At 47.8% G+C, this 27,201-nt stretch overlaps 1 protein-coding gene across 1 annotated transcript in view; it reads left to right on the top strand.

The window, feature by feature from the left end:
- The window catches only part of GRK7 (G protein-coupled receptor kinase 7), a gene marked incomplete at both ends in the record, with an annotated part of 32,372 nt that extends 6,202 nt beyond the window's left edge, over positions 1-26,170 (top strand). Inside the window, 2 exons of the mRNA XM_080696814.1 lie at positions 22,198-22,472; positions 25,834-26,170. Of these exons, the coding sequence (XP_080552940.1) occupies positions 22,198-22,472; positions 25,834-26,170 (612 nt within the window). The remainder of the gene's footprint in view (positions 1-22,197; positions 22,473-25,833) is intronic.
- Between the last annotated feature and the right edge of the window lie 1,031 nt (positions 26,171-27,201).

Here is a 27,201-nt window from a genome sequence, read left to right as displayed (position 1 = left end):
GCGATTCCTTCATTGGTCCTCCCTCTCCCCTTCTGAAGTTTCTTCTCCGTTATCTGAAATCTCTCTGGTGTCCCCATTACTCTCTAGCTTTCTCATACGAAAGAAAACATATGACCTTTCACCTTTGGTGACTGGCTAATGTCACTTAACAATGTTCTCCAGGTCCATCCATTTTCCTGCAAAGGACATAATTTTGTTTTTCTTTAATGCTGAGTAGAATGGCATTGTATATATATCCCATAATTACGTAATCCATTAATCTCTTGAGGGACACCTAGGTTGGTTCCATAGTTTGGCTGTTGTGAATTGTGCTGCTATGAACATGGGTATGCATATATCACTGTAGTTCTCTAAATTCAGTCCCTTTGGAAAGATACCCGGGAGTGGGATAGCTGCAGAGTCTTGTTATCTTATACAGCCTCTTTTGTACCAAATGCAATGCCAGAGACATACTGAATAAGTGATTTCTAAAAGGTCTCTGTTCCCTTGAAAGTTAACATTGCTACCACCATGACAGTATTAGCTTTTGTTCACTGTGACAAGATACCCAAGAAAAGCGTCTTAAAAAGAGGAATGGGAGTTGGGCGTGGTGGCGCACCTGGCAGGAACCCAGTTCCCGGGTTCACTTTGTGCTGTCTGGGAAACACAGAGAGAGAAGAGAGGCCCTCCATCCCCTTCAAGGACACACCCCCAATGACCTCACTTCCTTCCTCTGGGCCCCGCCTCCTAAAGCTCCCACCACCTCCCAAGAGCACCATCAGCAGAGACCAAGCCTTCAGACTGGGCTCCCAGGGGCATCCAAGATTTGAACCATGACAACGAGCCTGCCCGAAATGTTTTCTCTTTGAGAATTTACTTCTGACCAGCAGTTTAAGAGCCACACAGGAAAGACATTCTGGATACTGCATGATCACATTTTGGTCTCAACCAAAATGATTACTGTGATCATCAACCAAATTTAATTACCTAGTTACTTTTTGCAGTTGTTGTGGTGCTGGGCATTGAACCCAGGGCTTTTGGAATGGTAGACAAGTACTCCGTCAGTGAGCTACACCCCCAGCCCAATTCCTAGTAACTTTGACCACAACTAAGATTTCAAATCTATTCTCAGAGTCGGGCGTGGTGGCGCACGCTTGTAATCCCAGCATTAGGGAGGCTGAGACCTGGAGGATCACGGTTCGCGGACAGCCTCGGCTACTTAGTGAGGCCCTCTGCAACTCAGTGAGACCCGGTTTCAAAATAAAGAATAAAAAATAGGGCAGGGGGTGTAGCTCAGAGGTCAAATGCCCCTGGGTTCCATCCCCAGACCCGCAAAAAAACCCCAAAAACAAAACAAAAAAAAACAAATCTATTCTCAGCCGGGTGTGGTGGCTCACACTTGTAATCATGGTACTTGGGAAGCTGAGACAGGGGGCTCACAGGTTCAAAGCCAGCCTCTGTAACTTAGGGAGGCTGTCAGCAACCTAGTGAGACTCTGTTTCCAAATAAGAAATAAAATCAGTCTGGGGGTTTAGCTTGGAGGTAGAATACCTCTGGGTTCAATTCTAAATACAAAATAAAAGAAAAAGAAAAAAGAAAGAAGGAAAGAAAGAAATTTTTTTTTTTTTTGGTGGTACTGGGGTTCCTGGAAACCCTTCTACCTCCGGGCTACACTCCCAGACCTATTTTTACATTTTTATTTGGAAACAGGGTCTCCTAAGCCAGCGCGCGCGGCTGGCTTCGAACCTGCACGATCCTCCTGTCTCTGCCTCCCAAGTGCGGGGATTACAAGCGTGCGCCACCACGCCCGGCTGGAAAGAAAAATTTTAAATCTGTTCTCAAAATGCTTACCACTACAGCTAGGTACGGTGGCATGTACCTATGGTCCCAGCTACGTGGGAGACTGAAGCAGGAGGATGGTTTGAGCTGAGGCGTTTTGAGGCCAGCCTGAGCAACGGAGTGAGGCCATGTCTTGTTTTTTTTGTTGTTGTTGCCTTTGGCTCTTTTTTCAGAACTGAGAATTGAACCCCAGGGGCATTCTTCCTCCGAGCTATGCTGCCAGCCCTATTTTTTATTCTTTATTTTGAAACAAGGTTTTGCTAAGTTGCAGACAGCCTAACTGACTGAGGCTGGATGTGAACCTGTGACCCTCCTGTCTCAGCTTTCCAAGTACTGTTATTTTAAGTGTGTGTCACCATGCCCAGTCCCTGTCTTGTAAAAAAAAAAAAAAATTACTTAGTGAGACTCTGTTTCAAAATAAAAATAAGAGAGGGCTGAGGATGTAGTTCGGAGGTAGAATGCCTCTGGGTTCAATTCCTAGTACCACACACACAAAAAAATTACCACTAGAAAGGGCAAGGGCTTTGATCTAGCTTGGTGTTAAGTACTTGCTTAGCAAGTACCAGGCCCTAGGGTTCAGTCCCCCAGTGACACACACACACACACACACACACACACACACACACACACACAATTTCATTATAGTCTTAGTATTTTTTGTTGTTTCAGTGCTGGGGATCAAACCCAGAGCCTCACCAATTCTAGACAAGCTCTCAAGAATTTTGTTTGTTTGTTTGTTTGTTTACTTGTTTATTTATTTTTGGTACTCGAGATTGAACTCAGGGGTATTCTACCTCTGAGGTATACCTTCAGCCCTTTTTAAATCTTGAAACAGGGTCTTACTGTGTTGCTGAGGCTGTCTTCTAACCTGCGATCCTCCTGTCTCAGCCTCCCAAGTACTAAGATTACAAACATGTGCCACCACGCCCAGCAATTTTAGCATTCTTTTATTCAGAAGACTTTCATTCCATATATATCTGTTGAGTATTTTCCTCTCGCCAGGACTGAGTGATAGAACAAAAGATAAGGAAAAAAAGAAAAAGCAGAAGGAGGAGGAGGAAGAGAAGGAGAAGGAAGAGGAGGAGGAGGAGGAGGAGGAGGAGGAGGAGGAAGAGAAGGAGAAGGAAGAGGAGGAGGAGGAGGAGGAAGAAGAGGAGAAGGAGGACAATAAAAGACATGAGTCCTGACCTCACATAATTTACAATCTACTGGGGAGATAAAACTTAATACTCAAGCTGGTTGAGTATTAAGCGACCTTAATAATCCTGTACTTGAGTTGGGCGTGGTGGCGCACACTTGTAATCCCCGCGCTTGGGAGGCTGAGACAGGAGGATCCCACAGGTTCGAAGCCAGCCTCAGCTACTGAGTGAGGGTCTCAGAAACTTAGTTAGACCCTGTTTCCAAATAAAGTATAAAATAGGTCTGGCACTATAGCCCAGAGGTAGAAAGCCTCTGGGTTCCACTCCCATTATCAATAATAATAATAATAATAATAATAATAATCCTGTACTTGGAAGGCTGAGACAGGAGGATTGCAGATTTGTGGCCAGCCTCAGCTACTTAGTGAGGCCCTCCGCAACTTAGTGAGACCTTGTTTCAAAGAAAGAATAAAAAATAGGGCTGAGGGTGTAGCTCAGAGGTAGAATGCCCCTGGGTTCCATCCCCAATAACACAAAAAATAAAATAAAAACCATACTCAAGTGAATGCAGTTTCAGTTAGGATACTTGCTAGGAGGTCGTGGCATGGGGGTGGCATGGGGGGTTTTCAAAAGAGAAGCTGGCTCGTAAGTGAGGATCAGAAAGATAACCGTATGGGAAATACTTACCATCAGAAGGACAGACAGAACTGAACTCACAAAAGCAGCTAGGACGCTGTTTGGGATTGGGTTTCCTGGGTCAGATTCCCTGGGACGCTGAGACAGATTTCTACACGGAAGGTTTATCCTGCGGCACTCTTGTGAGATGCAGCCACGCGGGAGGCAGGAGAAGCTGGCCCAGGCGGTCCTAGGGGTCAGAGGTCGAACACGTGCCCAGCACGCTCTGGAGTTGCGGTGGCCCCTTGAGCTGTCCCAAACTGAAGCGGGGTCCAGGCATTTGCATCTCTACAAACGCCAGCCAGCGACCTTGAAGAGCTTCCAGAAGGGGCCATGTATTTGGGAGATGGCTCCCTGCTGCAGAGGCAGAGCCCAGGGCGGGGACGCAGCTGCGGCCACAGGCAGTCAAGGGCCCCAGCCAGCCATGCCTGGCTTCTTCATGTGCAGGGCACAGACCAAAGCAAAAGTACTGGGCCCTTCTTTAAATATCAGAAATTCCCTGCTCCAATTTTCAGCCGGTCATGGTGTCTTTATTTGCTGTTTAGTGTCATGATCTCTCGGACTCTGGGATCTTCGTGGAGTGAGTGGAGCTGCTCACGGTCACCCAGGGCCCCAGCCCACAGCTGGACCCGTGGAAGCCTGTGCCTGCCCTCAACAGCCCCCGGCATGAGCACCCACAGCCCCGGGGCCAACGGGGGTAACGGTCACTGGGCTGGGGTGGGGATGAAGGCAGAGAAGCAGACGGCCAAGAACCCTGAAAGCCAGGGAGCCCGTAGCAACCGCCAGCGCAGGCTCCATCATCCCTGTGGACTTCACTTTATCTTATTTCATTTCATTTTATTTAATGCCATATGAGGGATTGAACCCATGGGCATTCTAACTCCAAGCTACAACCCCAGACCTACTTTTTATTCTCTATTTTGAAACAGGGTCTCACTAACTGGCACAGGGCCTTAGAGGCTGAGGCTGGCCACGAACCTGCGATCCTCCTGTCTCAGCCTCCCAAGTACAGGGATTACACACGTGTGCTCAGAAGCATCTCCACATTCAGGCTTAGTGCTTTGCAGTGGCTTTCTTGACCTTTGTACCAATTTATCTTTTTTTTTTTTTTTTCAGTACCGAGGATGGTTGAGACAGGAGGATCGCATGGGTTTGAAGCCAGCCTCAGCTACTTAGTGAGGCTCTCAGCAACTTACTGAGACCCTGTTTCCAAATAAAATAGAAAATAGGTCTGGGAGTATAGCCCAGAGGTAGAAAGCCTCTGGGCTCCATCTCCAGCACACACACAAAAAAGGCTCCATCCTCAGGACCGTTAGGGGATGCGAACCGAAAGAGGGGATGGATAGGCGGAGCGTCTACTGCAGGCGGGGAAAGCATTGCAGGCGACGGGAATAGCCAGGGTGCTATGGTTTGGATCTGGACTGTGGCCCCCCAAAGGCCCATGTGTTGAAGCCTGGTTTCCAGTACAGCAAGATTTAGAGGTGGGACAAGGCTGTGGCCTTGGGGACTGTCTCTGTTCCTGGCCACTTTCTGTCTCTCTTTCTGCCTCCCACCTGCCACCATGAAGGCTCTGCCTTGCAGCCGGCCAACCATGAACCGAACCTCTGAAACCATGAGCCTCCTCAATCTCCTCCTCTAAGCTGCTCTTGTTGGGCGTTTTGGTCACAGCCACAAGCTGACCAGCACACCAAGTGTCTGTTGTTTGGGGGCCAAGAGAAAACGCTGAAGAAGTGGCAGGGGCCAGACGGAGCTGGCATTACAGGCCATGGTAAGGGTTTTGCACTTGGAAAGCTTTTGAAAGGATTTAACCGAGGGGGCGATGCGCTTAGGATTTTGTCTTGAGAAGCTGACCCTAGCCGAAGCAAGACCAGATTAGAGGGATCAAGGTGGCTTGTGGCCCTTCGTAATCCAGGTGCGAGCGTGGCAGTTTGGGCCACGCCGCGGGCAGCGCGGGCAGCACTGACTGGAGAGAGAATTCAGAACGCACCGACCAGTGATGGCTCAGAGGTGGGGTTAAGGGAGGGAGGCGCGCCAAGGATGATTTATGCCATGAGGTATGTCACAGGGGCAGGTTTAGGCCCTGAGTCCACAACGGGGAACCCGGCAAACAAATGCATGGTGTGGCCGCAGGAGACAGAAAAGGCTAAAGAGCCCGTGGGCGTCACACAACACAGTGTAGTCACAGTCTTCTGAGTCAGGACGCAGGAGGGTGGCCCGCCCGGCCTGGTTCCGTGGGGCTACAGGATCAGGAAGGGCCGACAGGAGGAAGGGATGACCCAGTCGAGGTGTAAACGGCATGTAGGTGGGTGATAAGGAAAAGAAGAGTTGGGTTAGCAAAGGGACTGGCTGCTTCAGTGGCCCTTCACTGATAATTTGTGTGCGTATGGGGTTTACTAGGGGTTGAACCCAAGAAGATTCTATCCCTGAGCTACACTCCCAGCCTGATTTTATTTTTATTTTATCCATTCATTCATTCATTCATTCATTCATTTTGCAGTACTGGGGTGCAACCCAAGGGCGTACATCCTCAGCCCTATTTTTTTTCTTTTTCTTTTTTTCGGTACTAGGGGTGGAACCCAGGGGCTTTCTACCTCTGGGCTACACTCCCAGACCTATTTTATATTTTATTTGGAAACGGTCTCACTAAGTCGCTGAGAGCCTCACTCAGTAGCTGAGGCTGGCTTCGAACCCGTGCGATCCTCCTGTCTCAGCCTCCCGAGCGCGGGGATTACAAGCGTGCGCCACCACACCCGGCTCCTTAGCCCTATTTTTAATTCTTTATTATTTTGGAAACAGGGCCTCACTGAGTTGCAAAGGGCCTCACTACGTAGTAGCTGAGGCTGTTCTCAAACCTCAATCCTCTTGTCTCAGCCTCCCAAACGGTGGGATTGCAAGCGTGCGTCACCATGCCCGGCTATTTTTTATTTTTGATATGGTGTCTTGTTAAGTCGCTGAGGGTCTTCCTAAGTTGCTGAAGCTGGCCTCAAACCTGTGATCCTCCTATCTCAGCCTCCCAAGTACTGGGACGACAGGTGTTTGTGCCACCACACCCAGGTCTGACAATAATTTTGTTTTATTTATTTATTTACTTATTTATTCATTCATTCATTTATTTTGCAGTACTGGGGACAGAACCCAGGGGCATTCTACCACCAAGCTACACCTCCAGTCCTATTTTTTATTCTTTATTTTGAAACAGGGTCTCATTGAGTTGCAAAGGGCCTCACTAAGTAGCTGAGGCTGTCTGCGAACCACGATCCTCCTGTCTCAGCCTCCCAAATGCTGAGATGGCTAGCGTGCGCCACCATGCCTGGCTTATTTTTCATTTTGAAACAGGGTCTTGCTAAGTTGCTGAGGCTGGCCTCAAACCTGCAGTCCTCCTGTCTCAGCATCCCAAATACTGGGATTCTAGGTGTGCAGCTTTATGCCCAACCCAACGAAGGCTCCCTTCAGACACCAGGGTGTCGGGTTACCAGGACGGGACACCAAGCAAGCAGCCCATTCCGCAGTGGACACCAGTGGCATCCCCTACTTCAGTGCTGACGCCACATTCCTGGAGATAGCATCAGATCCACAGGTTGAGGACTCAGTCCCAGCACCCCCCGTCGCCAACACACACACACACACATACACACACACACACACACACACACACACACACACACGCATACTCACGCACACTCACCTCAGATGCCTTAGGTCATTTTACCTGCACTTCTGACCCACTATAAGCTGGGCTTCCCAGCACCCCCTCCTTGGGTTCAGTAATATTCCCAAGCGCCTCACAAAGCCCAGGGAGCCTGCTAGCTGGATTGTTCTAAAGGCCTTCACAAAGGTTCAAGGGCAGAGTGAGGAGGGGCAGGGCAGGGGCTTCCCCGCCCTGTCTGGAACCCCACTTCCAGGGCCCCCTCCACATGTACCACTCCCCAGCAGCAATCTGAACTCTGTCCTCCTGGGGTTTATGGAGACTTCACGCCCCGGCATGGCCGAGGCATGGACACCACGCTGAGATGAGATTGGACTAGAGAGGACAATCTATTGCTGATAGCCGGGTGGGGACGGTGAACAAGGCCTGTCCCTGCAGATTCTTCAGCCTTCCTTCCTCCTAGGTGTGGGGCAGGATCCTTTTATCACCTGCTATCAGACAAGGTAGCTCAAGAGGGCTGGGGGGGGGCGGAGCCTTGGGCGTGCTGGGCACGTGTTCGACCTCTGAGCTATACCCCCAGCCCCACAGAACTTCATGATGAGCAGTAGTACGGCGGAGCTGGGGAAGAGAGTCCTTATGACCTTCCTTGGGGAAGGAGTTTTCAGCCACGAACCAGAACAAAAATCAAAGTAGGGAGGTAACAGATGATCCTTGAAGAATTACCAGAGAGAGGGGGGTCGGGCCAGGCATGGAAGGTACTTGGAGGCTGAGACAGGAGGATCGCAGGTGAGAGGCCAGCCTCAGCAACTTAGCCAGACCCTGCTTCAAAATAAAAAGGGCTGCCGGGCGTGGTGGTGCGCGCTTGTAATCCCAGCGCTTGGAAGGCTGAGACGGGGGATTGCACAGGTTAGAAGCCAGCCTCAGCTACTTAGTGAGACCCTGTTTCCAAATAAAGTATAAAATAGGTCTGGGAGTATAGCCTGGAGGTAGAAAGCCCCTGGGTTCTATCCCCAGTACCACCAAAATAAATAAATAAATAAATAAAAAGGGCTGGATGTAGCTCAGAGGTGGAATGCCCTGGGTTCAATCCCCAGGACCACGGGAAGGGAGGGAGGGAATGACTTGAGCAGAGGCTTTGGGATCTGGGTGGGCAGGAACACGGTCCAGTGAGGTCGTGGGAGTGAGGACAGACAGAGCCAGGAGGTCTGCAGGATGGGGCAGGAAGAGGCTGGCATGTAAGATAACAGTCCAGGGACCAGACCGTAGCACATCAGGAATGTGTTACAGATGCATGCTGGGAACCCAGAGCATCCCCTTAGACCACATGCAACCGACCAACTGTGGTCCTTAGGGTCCAGGAGATAGACAGCCACTTCGTGCTGCTGCCTGAACAGAGGCACAGGCGAACCCCTGGCGGGGCCAATCTGGGGGGCTGGAGGCAGTTGACAACCAGCCATTCAGAATGCCTTCTCCACGATGGGCAGGTCAGGCCCCTGCGCCACGCCTGGTTAATGCCGGCTGCTTATTAGGGCTGTGAAAGGGTTAAGAAACGCGGAGGGGCTGGAGTGTGGCTCAGCGGGGGAGAGCTGGCCTAGCATGCACCAGGGTTCCGTCCTCAGCAGAGGGCAGCCACCACAGAGGTTCACCAGAAATAGCGGAACAAGAAACCAGCCCCAGCCCCTCAGCCAGTCTCCACTGTTGCAATTCTTTGGGGCCCAGGTGAGCGGCCTGTTCTCTGAAAAGGCTGCAGTTTAAGCGAGCAGTGGCGCAGCCGGGCTCGGGCTGAACGGAGACTGAGCAGAGGCACCGGCCGTTGTCTCGCCCCACGTAGCCGATAGGACTACCCTGGGCTGGGTACATTTGCAGAGAGAAAAGGTCCAGCCGAGTGCGGTGGTGCAGGCTTATAATCCTAGTACTTGGGAAGCTGGGATGGGAGGGTCACAGGTTCAACGCCTGCATCAGCAATTTAGCGAGACCCTGTTTCAAGATTTTAAAAGTTAAAATAAAAATAAGGCTGAAGATGCAGCTTGGAGGTAGAGTGCCTCTGGGTTTAACATCCAGTATAAAAGAAAGGGGGGGGGGAGTCCTCGCTGTTGATTTCTGAGGGGGGCCAGGCCTTCTCTTTCAAGACGACGGACTTTGAAAAGCTTCTGAGCTTCCCATCTCATGTAGCTGTCCTTGGTGACAGCAGTGACCTCTTGGGGACCCTCTATGGGCCAGGCGTCCGGAAGGCCCCACACCCCCCTCTTATGGCCTGAATCTTCCTTGCATTCCTGTGCAGTAAGAGACGTTGGGGCTCAGAGAGGTTGAGTAACAGGCCGGGGGGACCAGCTAAGGATGGGCAGAGCTGAGATCTCAACCACGCAAACAAACGCCCGTGTGGGGATCACACCCCGATTTGTATCTCTGTAGTCAGCATTGCAGGGGGCATCTCTCTCTGGACCCCTGTGTGGGGCTCTGGGAAGTAGGGTCTTCCCAGAGGTGTCAGAGAGCAGAAAACCCCTCTGGTGAGCGCAGAGAGTGGCTGGCAGAGGCCCTGGCAGAGAGCTAAGTCCCCTGGGGTCCTGGCCGCATTCCTGCGAGGTCTCCAAAGGCCACCACTTAAAGCCACAGCGGAGCAGCTGGGAACGAGAACAAAGCGGCCAGGCCCCCTCAGGGGGAGGAAGCGGCGAGCCCCAGGAAGCCTCGGACAGCGCTAAGCTCAGCTGGGTTTTTCCCTCTGCTCAACAGTTCTCCTGCCACGGCAAACAAAAGATGGACATTCTGATTCCCTGTCTGTTTGGATTGTGCCGGCGACCGGCCCTGCTTTGTGAGGAGCTGGGGAAGAGGCGGCCGCGGGGTTTTTCTGTCGGGGCTGGCCAGCGTGCTTCCTCGCAGAGCTTCCTTGGCGAGCCACACCTGCCGGCACCTGCATTCCTTTCACTGATGGAATTTCAGGCTGCCAACTTCTCAGCTATAGTGACAGCCAGAGGTTGGCCGGTGACCTTGGCCTCCGAGGACCTGCCTGCCTTTTACAGGGCTGTGCAAAACTGTTAAGATGTGACCTGTGCTCTCTGCCCTGCCCAGGCGCCCCTTCCTGTCTTCTTCTGTTCGGGGTCACAGTCCACTGCTGTCCAGGGTCACACTGGGACTGGGCACAGTACAGAGTTCACCCACTCGGGCGCTGCCATTCCGCCCCCATGGGTCCTGATCGAGAGACGCAAAGACCTCTGGTCAAATCAACAGCGGGAGCAAGGGAGGCGGTGTCTAGACCGGTCCCTCCAGGATCTGGGATCTGGGTTTCTTTTTTTTTTTTTTTTTTTTTTGGTGGTACTGGGGGTAGAACCCAGGGGTTTTTCTACCATTGGGCTATACTCCCAGACTTATTTTATACTTTATTTAGAAACAGGGTCTCAACTAAATTGCTGAGAGCCCCACTAAGTAGCTGAGGCTGGCTTCAAACCTGTGTGATCCTCGTGTCTCAGCCTCCCAGGCTCTGGGATTATACTGCGTGGACCTCCACGCCCAGCTTTTTTTTTTAAATGCCGGCACACTTGTAACCCCAGCATTCGGGAGGCTGAGACCAGCGGATCATGGTTCGTGGACAGCCTCAACTACTTAGTTACTTTGCAACTCAGTGAGATCCGGTTTCAAAATAAAGAATAAAAAATAGGGTTGGGGTATAGCTGGGAGGTCGAATGACCTTGGATTCCATCCCCAGGCCCCCCCCCCCACACACACACACAAAAATACCAGAATTGATCCCAGGGGCATTCTACCTCCAAATTACACCCCCATCCCTATTTTTTATTCTTTATTTTGAAACAGGGTCTCGATGATTGCAAAGGGCCTCGCAAAGTAGCCAAGGCTGTCCGTGAACCACGATCCTCCTGTCTCAGCCTCCCGAATGCTGGGATTACAAGCGTGCGCCACCACACCTGGCTTTACTTTTTTGTTTTGAAACCACGTCTCCCTAAGTTGCTGAGACTCTTGCTAAATTGCTAAGACTGGCCTCATGCCTATTGTCCTCCTGTCTCAGCCTCACAGATACTGGGATTTGCACCCCCATACCTAGCTCCGGATCTGAATCTTAATCTTACTTAAGATGCCCACCTTCCTCAGAGTTTGGATGGAACTAGGCAGTCCGCTTGAACTCTTGGAACTAGATAGAGGGTCTTCTTGCCACCCGTGGAGATGTTGGAGGAGGGGCACAGGCACTGCCAGGTTTCCTGAACCCTGGGAGGTCTGACTGGGGGTGCTACAAGACTCAGAATGTGTAATTTTGCTTAGTCGGGTATGATGGCTCCCATATAACCAAAAGCAAACAAAATTTAAAAATAAATTGACTAAGCCGGGCGGGGTGGCACCCGATTGTAATGCCAGCCTTTGGGAGGTTGAGACCCGAGGATCGCGGTTCAGGAACAGCCTCAGCTACTTAGTGAGGCCCTGTTTCAAAAAGAAAGAATAAAAAAAAAGGGGGGGGGGCGGGAGGTTTAGCTCAGAGGTCTAATGTCCTCGGATTTCATCCCCAGTACTGGAAAAAAAATTTTTTTTTGACTATACACACAAAAAAATCCTCCATTGAGAGGTCTGTCGCTGCGGACTCTGGGGCGAGCCCTTCAGCCCCGGCGATGGGCTGAGAGAGACCTGAGACTGTTTCGATGCTGAAGACAGTGACGTGCAGGGCCCTTCGCCACTGCAGGAGTTAAGCTGAGCAGCGAGAGGTCAGCGCTAGACCTGCCCGCGGCCTGGCGCGCTCTCAGATCCTCCCACCCCGCTCCGAGGAGGCAGCTCGCGCGCAGGAGAAGACCAATGGCAGAGAGGGCAGGCGACTCATTTTTTCAGCTGGAGGCTGGGATGGAATGTGGGTGCTTAGCGTCTGGCATGAGCCTCTAATTCCGTTCTCGGTGAAATACGTCCAGTCGGCTAGGAGGCGGTGCCCTTCAAAAATTCATGGCTGACATTTGCTGTCTTAAGGACCAAGAGGTGAATTTAGTCCTGAAAATTATTTGGAATGAATCTAAGGCTCCCCCGCATTCTGCCGTCCCGTGGGCTTTTGACCACACCAGGGGAGTGCCGGAGAGACCTGGCGAGTCTAGGATACTGCCTTGGGAGACGGGGTTGATCCAGCGCGTGGCTCACAATCTGGTCCCCACGTCCCAGAAACCTTTGTTGTAGAGAGCAGTCCAGCCCGCCTCAGGAACATTAGGAATTCACTGGGCAGAACGGGCAAGGAAGAAGCCTAAGCAAGGGTGGCCCAAGACCAAGGACTTAGTACTTGACAGAGAAGTCGTTAAGATGGAGAAAGTAAGTCCTGGAAGGAAATGCTACTTGAAAGGCGGAGGCAGGAAGATCGCAGGTTCGACACCAGCCTCAACAACATAGTGAAACTCCGTCTCAAAATGAAAAAGTAAAACAAGCCGGGCGTGGTGGCGCACGCTTGTAATCCCCGCGCTTGGGAGGCTGAGACAGGAGGATCGCGCGGGTTCGAAGCCAGCCTCAGCTACTTAGCGAGGCTCTCAGCAACTTAGTGAGACCCTGTTTCCAAATAAAGTATAAAAAAGGTCTGGGAGTATAGCCCAGAGGTAGAAAGCATCTGGGTTCCATCCCCAGTACCACCAAAAAAAAAAAAAAAGTAAAACAAGGTTGGAATCCCAGTACTTGGGAGGATGAGACAGGAGGGTCACACAGGTTCAAAGCCAGCCTCAGCTATTTAGTGAGGCTCTCAGCAATTTAGTGAAACCTTGTTTCCAAATAAAAAATAAAATAGGTCTGGGAGTATAGCCCAGAGGTAGAAAGGCTCTGGGTTCCACCCCCAGTACCACACACACACACACACACACACACACACACACACACACGGTTGGTAGCCAGGCATGGTGGCACATGCTTGTAATCCCAGCATTCGGGAGGCTGAGACAGGAGGATCACGGTTCACGGACGGCCTCAGCTACTTAGTGAAGCCCTTTGCCACTCTGTGAGACCCTGTTTCAAAATAAAGAATAAAAAATTGGGCAGGGGATGTAGATCAGAGGTCAAATGCCTCTAGGTTCCATCCCCAGACCTGCAAAAAGAGAGAGAGAGAGACAGACATCCATGAAGTAAGAACAATACTATAAAACAAGGAAATTCAGACAAGAACATCAAAGACATTTGGAAATTAAAAAAAATACACAAAGATGTTTGCAGGATGGTGTAAATCTCAAAAACATTTTGTTAAAAATAAGTCAGGCACAAATGAGTACCTACCATAAATTCTATTTATATGAAATTCAAAAACAGAGAAAAGGATGGTAACGATATCAGAAAGTGGTTACCTGGAAGTGGGGCAGGAAAATTGGCTGGAAAGAGACAAAAGAGGACTTTCTAGATGAATAGACAAATTTTGTATCTGGTTTGGGTGGTACTTACATGAGTGTATTCAATTATCAGAATTTAGGCCCGGCATGGTGGCGCACACTTGTAATCCTACCATTTGGGAGGCTGAGACAGGAGGATCGCAGTTCACGGACAGCCTCAGCTACTTAGTGAGGCCCTCCATAACTTAGTGAGACCCTGTTTCAAAATAAAGAATAAAAACAGGGGGTTGTAGCTCAGAGGTTGAATGCCCCTGGGTTTCATCCCCAGACCCGCAAAAAAAAAAAAAAAAAAAAAAAAAAAAAAAAAAAAATTTAAGCTGTGCCTGGTGGTGCACGCTTGTAATCTCCGTACTTGGGAGGCTGAGACAGGAGGATCACAGGTCGTTGACCAGCCTCAGCTACTTTGTGAGGCCCTCTGCAACTTAGTGAGACTCTGTTTCAAAATAAAAAATAGGATTGAGGAGGTACCCTAGAGGTAGAATACCCCTGGGTTCAATCCCTAGTACTGAAAGAAAAAAAAAAAAAAAGGAAGAAGAGGAAGAGGAAGAGGAAGAAGAAGAAATGTGTTTACCAGTCACAGGAATCCCAGTTACAGAAAGATTACAAGTTTAAGACCAGTCTCTACAATTTAGGGAGACTCATCCTGTCTCAAAAAGACAAAAAAAGAAAAAAGAAAAAAAGAAAAAAAGGAAAGAAAAATGGCTGGAAATGTAGCTCACTGGTAAAATATTGCTGGGTTCAATCCCCATAACCTCCCCCCCAAAAAATAGAAAAGTTGGAGAAAAAATAGAGGAATCCCACACACATATTTCCTTCCCCAAAGAAAACAAAGATAAAGGAGGATAAAATAGGAGCAAAAGGTAACAAACTTAAAGAATAAATTTAGGATTTCCAAAAAATGGGAAGAGGTGGCCACAGTGGCACCTGCCAGTAAACCCAATATTTGGGTGGCTGAAACAGGAGGATTCCAAGTTTGCAGTTAGCCTCAGCAACATAGCAAGGCTCTCAGCACCTTAGTGAGACCCTGTTTAAAAAATAAATAAATAAGCCAGGCGTGGTGGCGCATGCTTGTAATCTCCACGCTTGGGAGGCGGAGACAAGAGGACCGCGCAGGTTCGCAGCCAGCCGCGCACACTGGCTTAGGAGACCCTGTTTCCAAATAAAAATGTAAAAATAGGTCTGGGAGTGTAGCCCGGAGGTAGAAGGGCTTCCAGGAACCCCAGTACCACCAAAAAAAGAAAAAAGAAAAAGAAAGAAAGAATAAAAAATAGGGCTGAGGGTGCAACTCAGAGGTAGAATGCCCTGGGTTCCATCCCCAGTACCGAAAAGGGAAAAAAAAAAAAAAAAACAGTGAGAAAATTTCCTAATACAGACAGCCACGGGTTTCTGGATGGAGGGCCAGCTCATATTCAGCAGCTTGGATGGAATGAGTGCGCACCAGGGTACATGACTGAGAAATTTTATGAGGTTGGAGTCCTGGCCACAAGCCTCTCCTGACTCCCAGGATCCCATCCCGCCTCTCCTCTCTCCTCTCCTTTTTCTTCTCTTCCCTTCTCCTCTTTTTGTTCTTCTTGTTTTTGTTCTTGTTCTTCCTTCTCCTCCTCCTTTTTAATTCATTCTCCCTCTCTCCTCTCTCTCTCCTCTCTCTCTCCCTCTCTTTTCTCTCCTCTCTCTCCTCTCTCCTCTCTCCTCTCTCCCCTCTCCCCTCTCCCCTCTCCCCTCTCCCCTCTCCCTTCTCCTCTCTCTCTCTCTCTCTCTCTCTCTCTCTCTCTCTCTCTCTCTCTCTCTTTCTCGGCGGCCACTAACGACAATGATAGGTATCTGGAAATACAAAGTTAGCTGTTTGAGTAAATCTTTGACTCAGAAGATGGGAACCCAGGCAGTCAGGTTCCCCTCCACGGCAGCTCCTCCCTGTGCCCGGCCAGCCAGGTGCCAGCCCAGCTCACTCCTCTCCCTCGCTCGTTTCTTGCCCTCTGCATTCTGTTATCAAAAATCTCAAGCAGAGAACAGAGGTGAAAGAATTCCACAGCAAGTGCCCATGAAATACAGGACCTAGAGTTTAGCACTGACTCTCTTAATAGCTTTATTGGGCTATAATTTTTCTGTGTGCGTTGTACTGGGGATTGAACCCAGGGGCATCTACCTCTGAGCTACACCCTAGCCCCTATTTTATTTGTTTTTATATTCCTTTATTTTTATGACAAAATCAGATGCACCTTTTTTTAAATTGGTGCATTATAGTTGTACATCTTTTTTCTTTTTCTTTTGGTGGTACTGGGGGTGGAACCCAGAGGCTTTCTACCTCCGGGCTATACCTCCAGACCTATTTTATATTTATTTAGAAAAGGGGTCTCGCTAAGTTGCTGAGAGCCTCACTCAGTAGCTGAGGCTGGCTTCGAACCTGTGAGATCCTCCTGTCTCAGCCTCCCAAGCGCGGGGATTACAAGCGTGCGCCACCATGCCTGGCTATAGTTGTACATCTTAATGGAGTAAAATATTTTATTTTTAAATTTTGGAACAGGGTCTCAATAAATTACAGAGGGCCTCACTAAGTAGCTGAGACTGTTTGCGAACTGCGATCCTCCTCCTTTCTCAGCCTCCCAAATGCTGGGATTATAAGCGTGCGCCACCACAGCTGGCTAGGAAATATTCTAACACACACACACACTCACATTCACACACACACACACACACACACACACACACTTTGTTTCATCCTCTGATTTCATCCTTACTCTATTTTCTGTGTGTGTGTATGTGTGGTAATGGTGACGGAACCCAGGGGCATTCTACCTCTATTTTATTTATTTATTTATTTATTTTTTGGTGGTCCTGGGGGTGGAACCCAGAGGCTTTCTACCTCCGGGCTATACTCCCAGACCTTTTTTATATTTTATTTGGAAACAGGGTCTCACTAAGTTGCTGAGAGCCTCACTAAGTAGCTGAGGCTGGGTTCGAACCTGCGCGATCCTCCTGTCTCAGCCTCCCAAGAGCGGGGATTACAAGCGTGCGCCACCACGCCCAGCCTCTACCTCTATTTTTTTAAGTTATAATTTGGAAACAGGGTCTCACTGAGTTGCAAAGGGCCTCACTCAGTAGCTGAGGCTGGCCTCGAACCGCGATCCCTCTGTCTCAGCCTCCCAAATGCTGGGATTACAAGCGTACACCACCACCCCAGCTTACTCTATTAAATTAGCCTTCTGACCTGGCTCCACCAATCTCTAAGTCCTCAAGGGCGGGGGCCAAGCCTTGTATGTCTACATGTCCCTGGAACTCATTGCAGGCTATGACTTAATAAATGTTTGCCAGCCGGCACAGTGATACACACTTATAATCCCAGCTTTCGGGAGGCTGAGACAGGAGGATCACGGTTCGCAGACAGCCTCAGTTACTTAAGCCTTTTGCAACTCAGTGAGACACTGTTTCAAAATAATGAACAAAAAATAGGGCTGTGGGTGTAACTCGAAGGTAGAATGTCTCTGGGTTCCATCCCCATTACTGCAAAAATAAATAAATAAATAAATAAGCCGGGCATGGTGGCGCACACTTGTAATCCCCGGGCTTGGGAGGCGGAGACAGGAGGATCGCACAGGTTCGAAGCCAGCCTTGCTGGTTTAAGAGACCCTGTTTCCAAAAATAAAAAAAAATAGGTCTGCAAGTGTAGCCCGGATATAGAAGGGCTTCCAGAAACCCCAGTACCACCAAAAAATAAAAAATAAAAAAATGTTCTGTTGTGATGCGGCGAGCGCCCCTGTGGAGATGCCCGGGTCTGGGTACAGGGATGAAGGGGGCCACCCTGAGCCTCAGAGACGCCTATGGGACCTTTTTGGACAAATGCAAAACCGGGCTGACTCCAGGATGGAGGGAGCCAGGGCCGCCCAGGCAAACTAGAACACATGGCCGCCTAAATTATACACCAGCTTCGATGAAAATTGCAGTGTTGACTCTTGCCCGGCCTGAGAGACCCTAGTCACTTCCAGAATTTTCTTGGTCAGGACAATTGCCCTCCGTTTGTGCTTGGACCATTTAGAAATTATCCATGAAATTTTATATTCATACATCATCATATCTACTGTGCCCATAAAAATATATTTAAGTAATGACACAGGAAGAAAATTACTTAATGAACAGTAAAATTTGTTTCCATCTTGTGTGTGTTTGTGTGTGTGAGTGTGTGTGAGTGTATGTATGTGTGTGTGAGTGTGTGTGTTAGTGTATGTATGTGTGTGAGTATGTAAGTGTGTGTGTGAGTGTGTGTGAGTATATGTGAGTGTGTGTATGTGTGTGTGAGTGTATGTATGTATTGTGTGAGTGTGTGTGTGAGTGTATGTATGTGTGTGAGTGTGTGTGTGAGTGTATGTGTGTGTGAGTGTGAGTGTGTGCGTATGTATGTGTGTGAGTATATGTGAGTGTGTGTGTGTATGTATGTATGTGTGTGAGTGTGAGTATATGTGAGTGTGTGTGTGTGTGTGTGTGTATGTGTGTGTTACTGGGAATTAAAGCCAGGAGTATCTGCCCCCAAGCCACGCCCCCAGCCCTATTTTTTTAGTATTTTAATTTTGAAACAGGGTCTCATTGAGTTACTGAGGACCTTGTTCAGTTGCTGAGGCTGGCCTTGAACCTGCAATACTCCTGTCTCAGCCTCCCAAGTACTGGCATTGTGGGCATGGGCCACCACACCTGGCTTGACCTTTTTTTTTTTAAATTCTATTGTACTGGGGATTCAATCCGGAGGCATTCTACCTCCAAGTTACACCCCTAGCTAATTTTAATTATTTGGGTCTTACGAGGTTTCTGAAGGCCTCTCTAAATTGCTGTGTCTGGCTTTGAACCTGTGATCCTCATGTCTCAAACTCTCAAATACTGGGATTACAAGTGTGGCCCACCACGCTGGACTTGGTTCGACCTTTTGTGATGGACTGAAATGTGTCGTTCTAATCAGTGTGTGATGTCCAGGACATATATAAATGATCTGAGAGATTGGTTTGTTGTCTTTATAGATGAGCTTGGGGCGGGGTTCCAGTTTATGAACATTATGAATACTGATGTTTTGATCATCAACATAGATGATTCCTTTTTCTTTCTTCTAGTTATTTCTTTGGCTTGATACATGCCTCAGAGCTGGGACAGGGAGAGTTCAACAGCTGTTCAAAGCATTTCCCATTGCTTTAGATTGCTTTCCTAAAAATCTCAGTTTGTAGAGAACATTTGTCTGTTTTCCACACCTCTGACAATAATTTTTTTTTTGTACTGGGGATTGAGCCATGGGCATTCTTTCTCCAAGTTACAACCCTTAGCCGTATTTTATTTTTTATTTGGAAATAAGATTTCACAGCTGGGTGTGGTGGCGCACGCTTATAATCCCAGAATTCAGGAGGCTGAGACCAGAGTATCGCGGTTCACGGACAGCCCCAGCTACTTAGTGAGGCCCTCTGCGACTTAGTGGACCCTGTTTCAAAATAAAGAATAACAAAATAGGGCAGGAGGTCTAGCCTGAAACTGCACCCATTAAACACACACTTCCTGTTTCCGTCTCCCCAGCCCTTTTACTTTCTGTTCCTGTTTACTTTCTGTCCCGTTCCTGTGCATCTGAAGGGTCTAGTACCCAGGGAATGCCCCAGGGTTCCATACCCAGAACTGCAAAAAAGGATTTTGCTAAGTTGCTGAGAGCCTCACAAAATTGCTGAAGCTAGCTTTGAATTGCAATCCTCCTGTCTTGGCCTCCCAAGTTTTGGGATTACAGGCATGCCCACCACCCCAGGCTTGCCAATTTTTTGTTTTGTTTTGTTTTGTTTTGCGGTACTGGGGATGGAATAGAGGCTGGCATTCTACCTCCGAGCAACACCCCCAGCCTGATTTTTTATTCTTTATTTTGAAACAGGATCTCACTGAGTTACAAACAGGGCCTCACTAAGTAGCTAAAGCTGCCCGGAAACCAGGATCCTCCTGTGTCCGCCTCTCAAATGCTGGGATTACAAGCATGTGTTGTCATGCCTGGCTTATGTTTTTTTTATTCTTTATTTTGAAACAGGGTCTCACTAAGTTGTGAAGGGCCTCACTAAGTAGCTGAGGCTGTCCACGAACCGCGATCCTCATCTCAGCTTCCCAGACGTTGAGATTACAAGCGTGCACCACCATGCCCAGCTAACCAGCTTCTATTAACACATAAAAAGAATAACTCAAATCATTAGCAGAAAACTTGTGACAGCCTCAGTTACTCTTAGTGGTGCCTTTTGCAACTCAGTGAGACCCTGTTTCAAAATAAAGAATAAAAAATCGGGCTGGGGGTAGAACTCAGAGGTAGAATGCCCCTGGGCTCCATCCCCAGCACTGAAGAAAAAAAAAAAAAAAAAAGAAAAAGAAAGAAAAAAAAAAAATAGAAGCCTGTGGTCATTGTAGGGTACCTTCTGTTTATATTTTTAATCACTCTAGGCGTTATTCATTGTGCTTCTACCAAAAGTAATTACCGTTTTTGTGAGAACTGTTAAAATATAAATACATACTTTATGTTTACAATATGTGTTGTAGGAATCCATTAAATATTAGTTGAATGAATGACTGTATTAAAATCACATGCAGTCAGACTGGGGGTGGAGCCCTGCGGCAGAGTCCTTGCCTGGCATGTGAGAGGCCCTAGGTTCCATGGCTAGGATCACCAAAAAAAAAAAAAAAAAAGAAAAAGAAAAAGGAAAAGAAAAAGGAAAATCACATGCAGTTGCAAAAAGAAAGAAACCACATGATTCCACTTACAAGACATCACGAGAGGTCACGTGGTACGAGAGCCTTCAGATGCACAGGAACAGGACAGAAAGTAAACAGGAACAGAAAGTAAAAGGGCTGGGGAGACGGAAACAGGAAGCGTGTGTTTAATGGGTGCACAGTTTCAGATGAAAAGAATTCTGGAGACTGGTTATTCAACAATATAAATGTAGTCAATACTGATAATACTGATGAAATAGTTTACAGTGTGTGTGTGTGTGTGTATGTGTGTGTGTGTGTGTGCATTAACTCTAATCATTTGCTATATTGTCCATGAGATGTGCTGACTATACACAAATGCACACACACACACGCACACACACACACATACACATATATAGTGATGTACATTAAATAAAATTTTAGGTGAGATCCTGGAACTTTGTTTGTTTGTTTATTTTTTATTTTTTGGTGGTGCTGGGGATTGAACCCAGCACCACCAAAAGTTACACCTCCAGCCCGATTTTTTATTTTTTTACTTTATATTTTTTTGTGGAGCTGGGGTTTGAACCCAGGGACATTCTGCCTCTGAGCTACACCTCCAGTCCTATTTTTTATTCTTTATTTTGAAACAGGGTCTCACTGAGTTGCAAAGGGCCTCACTAAGTAGCTGAGGCTGTCCGCGAACTATGATCCTCCTGTCTCAGCCTCCTGAACGCTGGGATTGCAAGCGTGCGCCACCACGCCCGGCTTATTTTTGTTTTATTTTTGTTGTTGTTGTTTTCTGATCTGGGTCTCACTAAGCTGTGGAGGGCCGCACTCAGAGGCTGAGGTTGCTCATGAACCTGTAATTCTCTTGTCTTAGCTACCCAAGTACTGGGACTGCTGGCATGTACCACCATGCCCTGCTTCTCTATTGTCTTCGAATAAAATAAAAAAGAGATTGAAAGAAGCAGGAGCTTAGGAAATCTTGGTGACTTCCATTTGAACCCTCATCTTAAAGATTTGGTAATGACAGGGTTGCGTGTGTGTGTGTGTGTGTGTGTGTGTGTGTGTGTGTGTGTAGCTCACTGGTAGAGAGTTTGCCTAGCATGAGTAATGGCCTTGGTTTGACCCCTACGCCACAACCACACACAAAGATGGGATGATAAGATGATAGCCTAGCTTAGTGAGCGGCCACATCTGTCACTCTTATAATGGCTCCAGTTAGCCGGGTGTCCTGGCACACGCATATAATCCCAGTACTTGGGAGACTGAAACAGGAGGATCGCAGGTTCAAGGCCAGCCTTAACAACTTAGTAAGGCCTCCGCAACTTAGTTAGACTCTGTTTAGAAAATAAAAAGAATAAAAGCCGGGCGTGGTGGCACATGCTTGTAATCCCAGCATTTGGGAAGCTGAGACCGGAGGATCGCGGTTCGTGGACAGCCTCAGCTACTTAGTGAGGCCCTTTGCAGCTCAGTGAGACTTAGTTTCAAAATAAAGAATAAAAAATAGGGCAGGGGGTGTAGCTCAGAGGTCAAATGTCCCTGGCTTCCATCCCCAGACCCGCAAAAAAAAGAAAAGAAAAAGAATAAAAAATATGGCTGGGGATGTAGCTTGGAGGTACAATGCCCCTGGGTTCCATCCCCAGTACTGCAAAAATAAAAAACGCAATGACGCCAGCCAACAGTTCTTCACGTCCTATTGGCCAAGTGGGCTACATGGACTCCCGTGGCTGTGCCAGAAGCTGCTGTGCAGCGTGAGAGAATGGGCTAGACGTATTGCCCTGCCGAACAAATTAAGGTTCCCTTAACAAGGCAAGCAAGGGCGATGGAAATGGGGTAGCAGCCAAGGGTCTCCCCACTCTCTTTAGCACTTTCCCTCGGCTCTTTGTACTTCCAGGCGGGAACCAGTGGATACATGGCCCCCGAGATCCTGATGGAAGAGGTGAGCTACTCCTACCCCGTGGACTGGTTTGCTATGGGGTGCAGCATCTACGAAATGGTGGCTGGGCGAACGCCATTCAGAGACTACAAGGAAAAGGTCAGCAGAGAGGATCTGAAGCAGAGAACCCTCCAGGAGGAGGTGGTCTTCCAGCATGCTAACTTCACGGAGGAAGCCAGAGACATCTGCACACTCCTCCTGGCCAAGAAGCCCGAGCATCGCTTAGGAAGCAGGTACACGGCCACCACGGGGCGCCTCCCGGGCCGCACCGCCCGCTGCTGGGGCGCTTTGGCTTGGTGGCCAGTCTTGAAATGAAGGGTTCCTATGTTTCTAATATTTGCATTTCTTTTTTTTAATTTTTATTGGTGCATTATAGTCATACATCATATTGGGGTAAAAAAAAACTTGTGTGTACAAACATGCACACATCACTGACTTAACCCCTACCCAATTCCCACCCCATTCCCTCCCCTTCCCTCCCTCCCTTGCTCGGCTTAGTGGTTGACTTCGATATGTAATATTTGCATTTCATATGGTTAAGTGTGTCCCGTGCTTTCCCACACTAAGTACTGGATATGAAACACTCTCCAAGACTATATATATATATATATATATATATATATATATATATATATATTTTTTTTTTTTTTTTTTTTTTTAAAGCCAGGCATGGTGACACACACTTGTAATCCCAGCATTTGGGAAGCTGAGACAGGAGGATCGTGGTTCAAGTACCTCAGCTACTACTTAGACCCTTTGCAACTCAGTGAGACCCTGTTTCAAAATAAAGATTAAAAATTAGGGCTGGGGGTATAGCTCAGAGGTAGAATGCCCCTGGGTTCCATCTCCAGTATTGCAAAAAAAAAAAAAAAATTCACTCAAATGGAATAATGTTTGCCATATGCAGTGCTGTCCTGCCAAGCCAAGGCCAACACCTGTACAGAGTCCCAGGCCCCTCCCGGCTGCCTTTAGTATCTCTGAAGATAATTTATTTATTTATTTATTTATTTATTTAATAACTGGGAATTGAACCCAGAGACCTTCCAGGCATATGCCCCCTACCTCACATGTCTGCATTCTTTACTCACAGAAACTGAGTTAATAGCCCGGTGTGGTTGGGAGGCGGTGACAGGAGGATCCGGGTTCGAGGCCAGCCTCTTCTACTTAGCGAAGCCCTCCACAATTTAGTGAAACCCTGTTTCGAAATAAAGAATAAAAATAGGGCTAACGGTGCAGCTCAGAGGTAGAATGGCCCCGAGTTCAATCTCTAGTACCACCAAAAAAGAAAAAAGAAACAGAGATAATAAATACTAAACATTCATTGGTTTTTTTCTGTTTTTTGTTTTTGTTTTTGTTTTTGTTTTTGTTTTGTAGTACTGGGAATGGAACCCAGGGGCTTTTCTACCTCCAGGCTATACTCCCAGACATATTTTTTTATATTTTATTTGGAAACAGGGTCTTACTAAGTTGTTGAGAGCCTCACTTAATAGCTGAGGCTGGCTTCAAACCTGTGCAATCCTCCTGTCTCAGCCTCCTAAATACTGGGATTACAAGCAACACCTGGCTATATTTTTTTGTTGTTTTTGTTGTTGTTGTTGTTGTTGTTGTTGTTGTTGTTGTTGTTGTTTTTGTTGTGGGTCTGGGGATGGAACCCAGAGGCATTCAACCTCTGAGCTACACCCCCTGCCAAATTTTTTATTCTTCATTTTGAAACAGGGTCTCACTGAGTTGCAGAGGTCCTAAGTAGCTGAGGCTGTCTGCAAACCGCGATCCTCTGGTCTCAGCCTCCCTAATGCTGGGATTACAAGCGTGCCCCACCATTCCCAGCTATGTTCATTGTTTTAGACCATTAAATTTGAGGGCAATTTGTAACACTCAACAGATACCTAATACAAAAGGTTGTACACACTTGGGAACATACTTTTTCCTTCTTTCTATGCAAGATTCTGGAATACTTCCTAGCACAGGAATGGAAGGTTTCATCATAATTTAATGATTGTGAACCGGGCATGGTGGCGCACGCTTGTAATCCCGGTACTTGGGAGGCTGAGACAGGAGGATCAAGCATGTTTGAAGCCAGTGTCAGCTACTTAGTGAGACTTTCAGCAACTTAGTGAGGCCCTGTTTCCAAATAAAATATAAAATAGTTGTGGGAGTATAGCCTGGAGGTAGAAGGCCCCTGGGTTTCAACCCCAGTACCACAAAAAGTTAAAAAAAATAAAAAATAAATTGTCTTTGTGCAGGGCATGGTGACCCACTCCTGTAATCCCAGTACTTGGTAGGTGGAGACAGGAGGATCACAGGTTCAAAGTCAGCCTCAGCAACTCAGTGAGGCTCATATCAATTTAGGGAGACTCTCTTTCCAAATAAAAAATAAAATAGGATCGATTTGGGGGGTATAGCTCAGAGTTAGAATGTTCCTGGGTCAATCCCTCCAGCACCCCCACACACACACACACACAGAGTTAGAATGTCCCTGGGTCAATCCCTCCAGCACCACACACACACACACACACACACACACACACACACACACACACACAGTGTTAGAATGTCCCTGGGTCAATCCCTCCAGCACCACACACACACACACACACACACACACACACACAGAGTTAGAATGTCTCTGGGTCAATCCCTCCAGCACCACACACACACACACACACACACACACACACACACACACACACAGAGTTAGAATGTCTCTGGGTCAATCCCTCCAGCACCACACACACACACACACACACACACACACACACACACACACACAGAGTTAGAATGTCTCTGGGTCAATCCCTCCAGCACCACACACACACACACACACACACACACACACACACAGAGTTAGAATGTCTCTGGGTCAATCCCTCCAGCACCACACACACACACACACACACACACACACACACACACACACATTGTCTTTGCAATTAAAATGATACAGTTCCCAGGCATGGTGACTCACACCTGTAATCCTAGTACTTGGGAAGTTGAGATGGGAGGATCACAGGTTCAAAGACAACCACAGCAACCTAGCCAGACCCTGTTTCAAAATAAAAAGAACTGCTAGTGTGGTGGCACATGCTCACAATCTCAGTACTTGGGACACTGAGGTAGGTACATCACAGGTTCAAGGACAGCCTCAGCAAGAAGTGAGACTCTCATCAACCTAGCAAGACCCTGTTTTCAAATAAGAAAATCGGGGTGGAGGTATAGCTTGGAGGTAAAATGCCCCTGGGTTCAACCTCCAGTACCATATCCCCCCCAAAAAAAATGAAAAGGAAAGAAGGAAGAAAGGAAGGAGAAGGAAAGGGTAAGAAGGTACTCAGCATGGTGGTACAAGCCTGTAATCCAGGTACTTGGGAGGCTGAGACAGGAAGGTTATAGGTTCAAGGCCAGCCTCAGCAACTTAGCAAGAAACGGTTTCAAGATTAAAAATAAATTAGGGCAAGGGGTGTGATTCAGAGGTAGAATGCCCTTAGGTTCGATCCCGTGCCACTAAACAATAAAAAAATAAATAAAACGAAGAGAAAAAAGTCGCTACACGCTTTGCATGATTCATCGAGTTTGTATGGATCACCTGTTTCTTCGCAGAGAAAAGTCTGACGATCCCAGGAAACACCCATTCTTCAAAACCATCAACTTCCCCCGCCTGGAAGCGGGCCTCGTGGAGCCCCCATTCGTGCCGGACCCTTTGGTGGTTTACGCCAAGGACATCGCTGACATAGAAGATTTCTCTGAGGTTCGAGGGGTGGAGTTCGATGACAAAGATCACAAGTTCTTCCAAAGATTCGCCACCGGTGCTGTCCCCGTCGCATGGCAGGAAGAAATTCTAGAAACAGGACTGTTTGAAGAGCTGAATGACCCCAACAGGCCGGCAGGTTCCCGGAAGGGTAATTCATTCAAGTCTGGCGTGTGTCTGTTATTGTAAACTGTTCCACCAGACGGGAAGCAGGAGTCTCGGATGATGTCACTTCGAAGGTCCCTAACACAAAAATCTCAGGCCCATCAATGGGGGGGGGAGCGTTTCAACCACAGAACAGATCAAAGGGCAGGCGAGCTTGCCCTTAACAAGGGTTTTCTTTACCCCCTTTTCTTCCCCATAAAAATCAGTAAAGTCAGCCGGGCGTGGTGGCGCACACTTGTAATCCCAGCATTCGGGAGGCTGAGACAGGAGGATCGAGGTTCACAGCCAGCTTCAGCTACTTAGGCCCTCTGCAACTCAGTGAGACCCTGTTTCAAAATAAAGAATGAAAAATAGGACTGGGGATGGAGCTCAGAGGTAGAAAGCCCCTGGGTTCCATCCCCAGTACTAAAAAAAAAAAAAAAAATCAGTGAAGTCTTCCTTTTCCCTGAGAGCTGGGAGAGAAACACTCGGGTTTATTCTGATAAACAAAAAGTATGAGCCGTCATTATCATGTCTTCATGGAGTACGTCAAGTCCCGCAGCAGAGAACAGAAGTTTGTGGTGTACCCAGAAAATGAGCATTTGCGATTCTTAGTAAATAACCATTTCGCTTTTCTTTGTTTGGATTCTGTCTTCCCTTTCAGCTTTCAACATCTCTTCTGCTTTGGCACTTAAAAAAAAAAAAAAGTTTGAAGATGGAAGTCAATCTTACTAATAGTTTTCCCTCAGAACGGAATGGGTTGTTAATATTTTGGCAAGATTTCAGACTACAGAATAATTTTCAAGATCACTGAGAGTTGCATGTTTTTTGAAGGAATTTATTATCATAATGTTGCAGCATTTTTAATGTAAACATTCATAAAGTCTGGAAATTAAAGTATGCCGTAGAGCCGGGCATGGTGGTGCGCGCTTATAATCCCAGTACTTGGGAGGCTAAGACAGGAGGATCCGGTTCGCAGCCAGCCTCAGCTACTTAGTGAGGCCCTACCCAACTTTGTGTTTCAAAATAAAGAATAAAAAATAGGGCTGGGAGTTGTAGCTCGGAGGTAGAATGCC

Source organism: Muscardinus avellanarius, assembly GCF_963383645.1.
Source record: "Muscardinus avellanarius genome assembly, chromosome: 5".
Classification (NCBI taxonomy): domain Eukaryota; kingdom Metazoa; phylum Chordata; class Mammalia; order Rodentia; family Gliridae; genus Muscardinus; species Muscardinus avellanarius.
The sequence above is the reverse complement of the archived record's forward strand: the minus strand, read 5'-3'. Positions and strand labels throughout refer to the sequence as shown.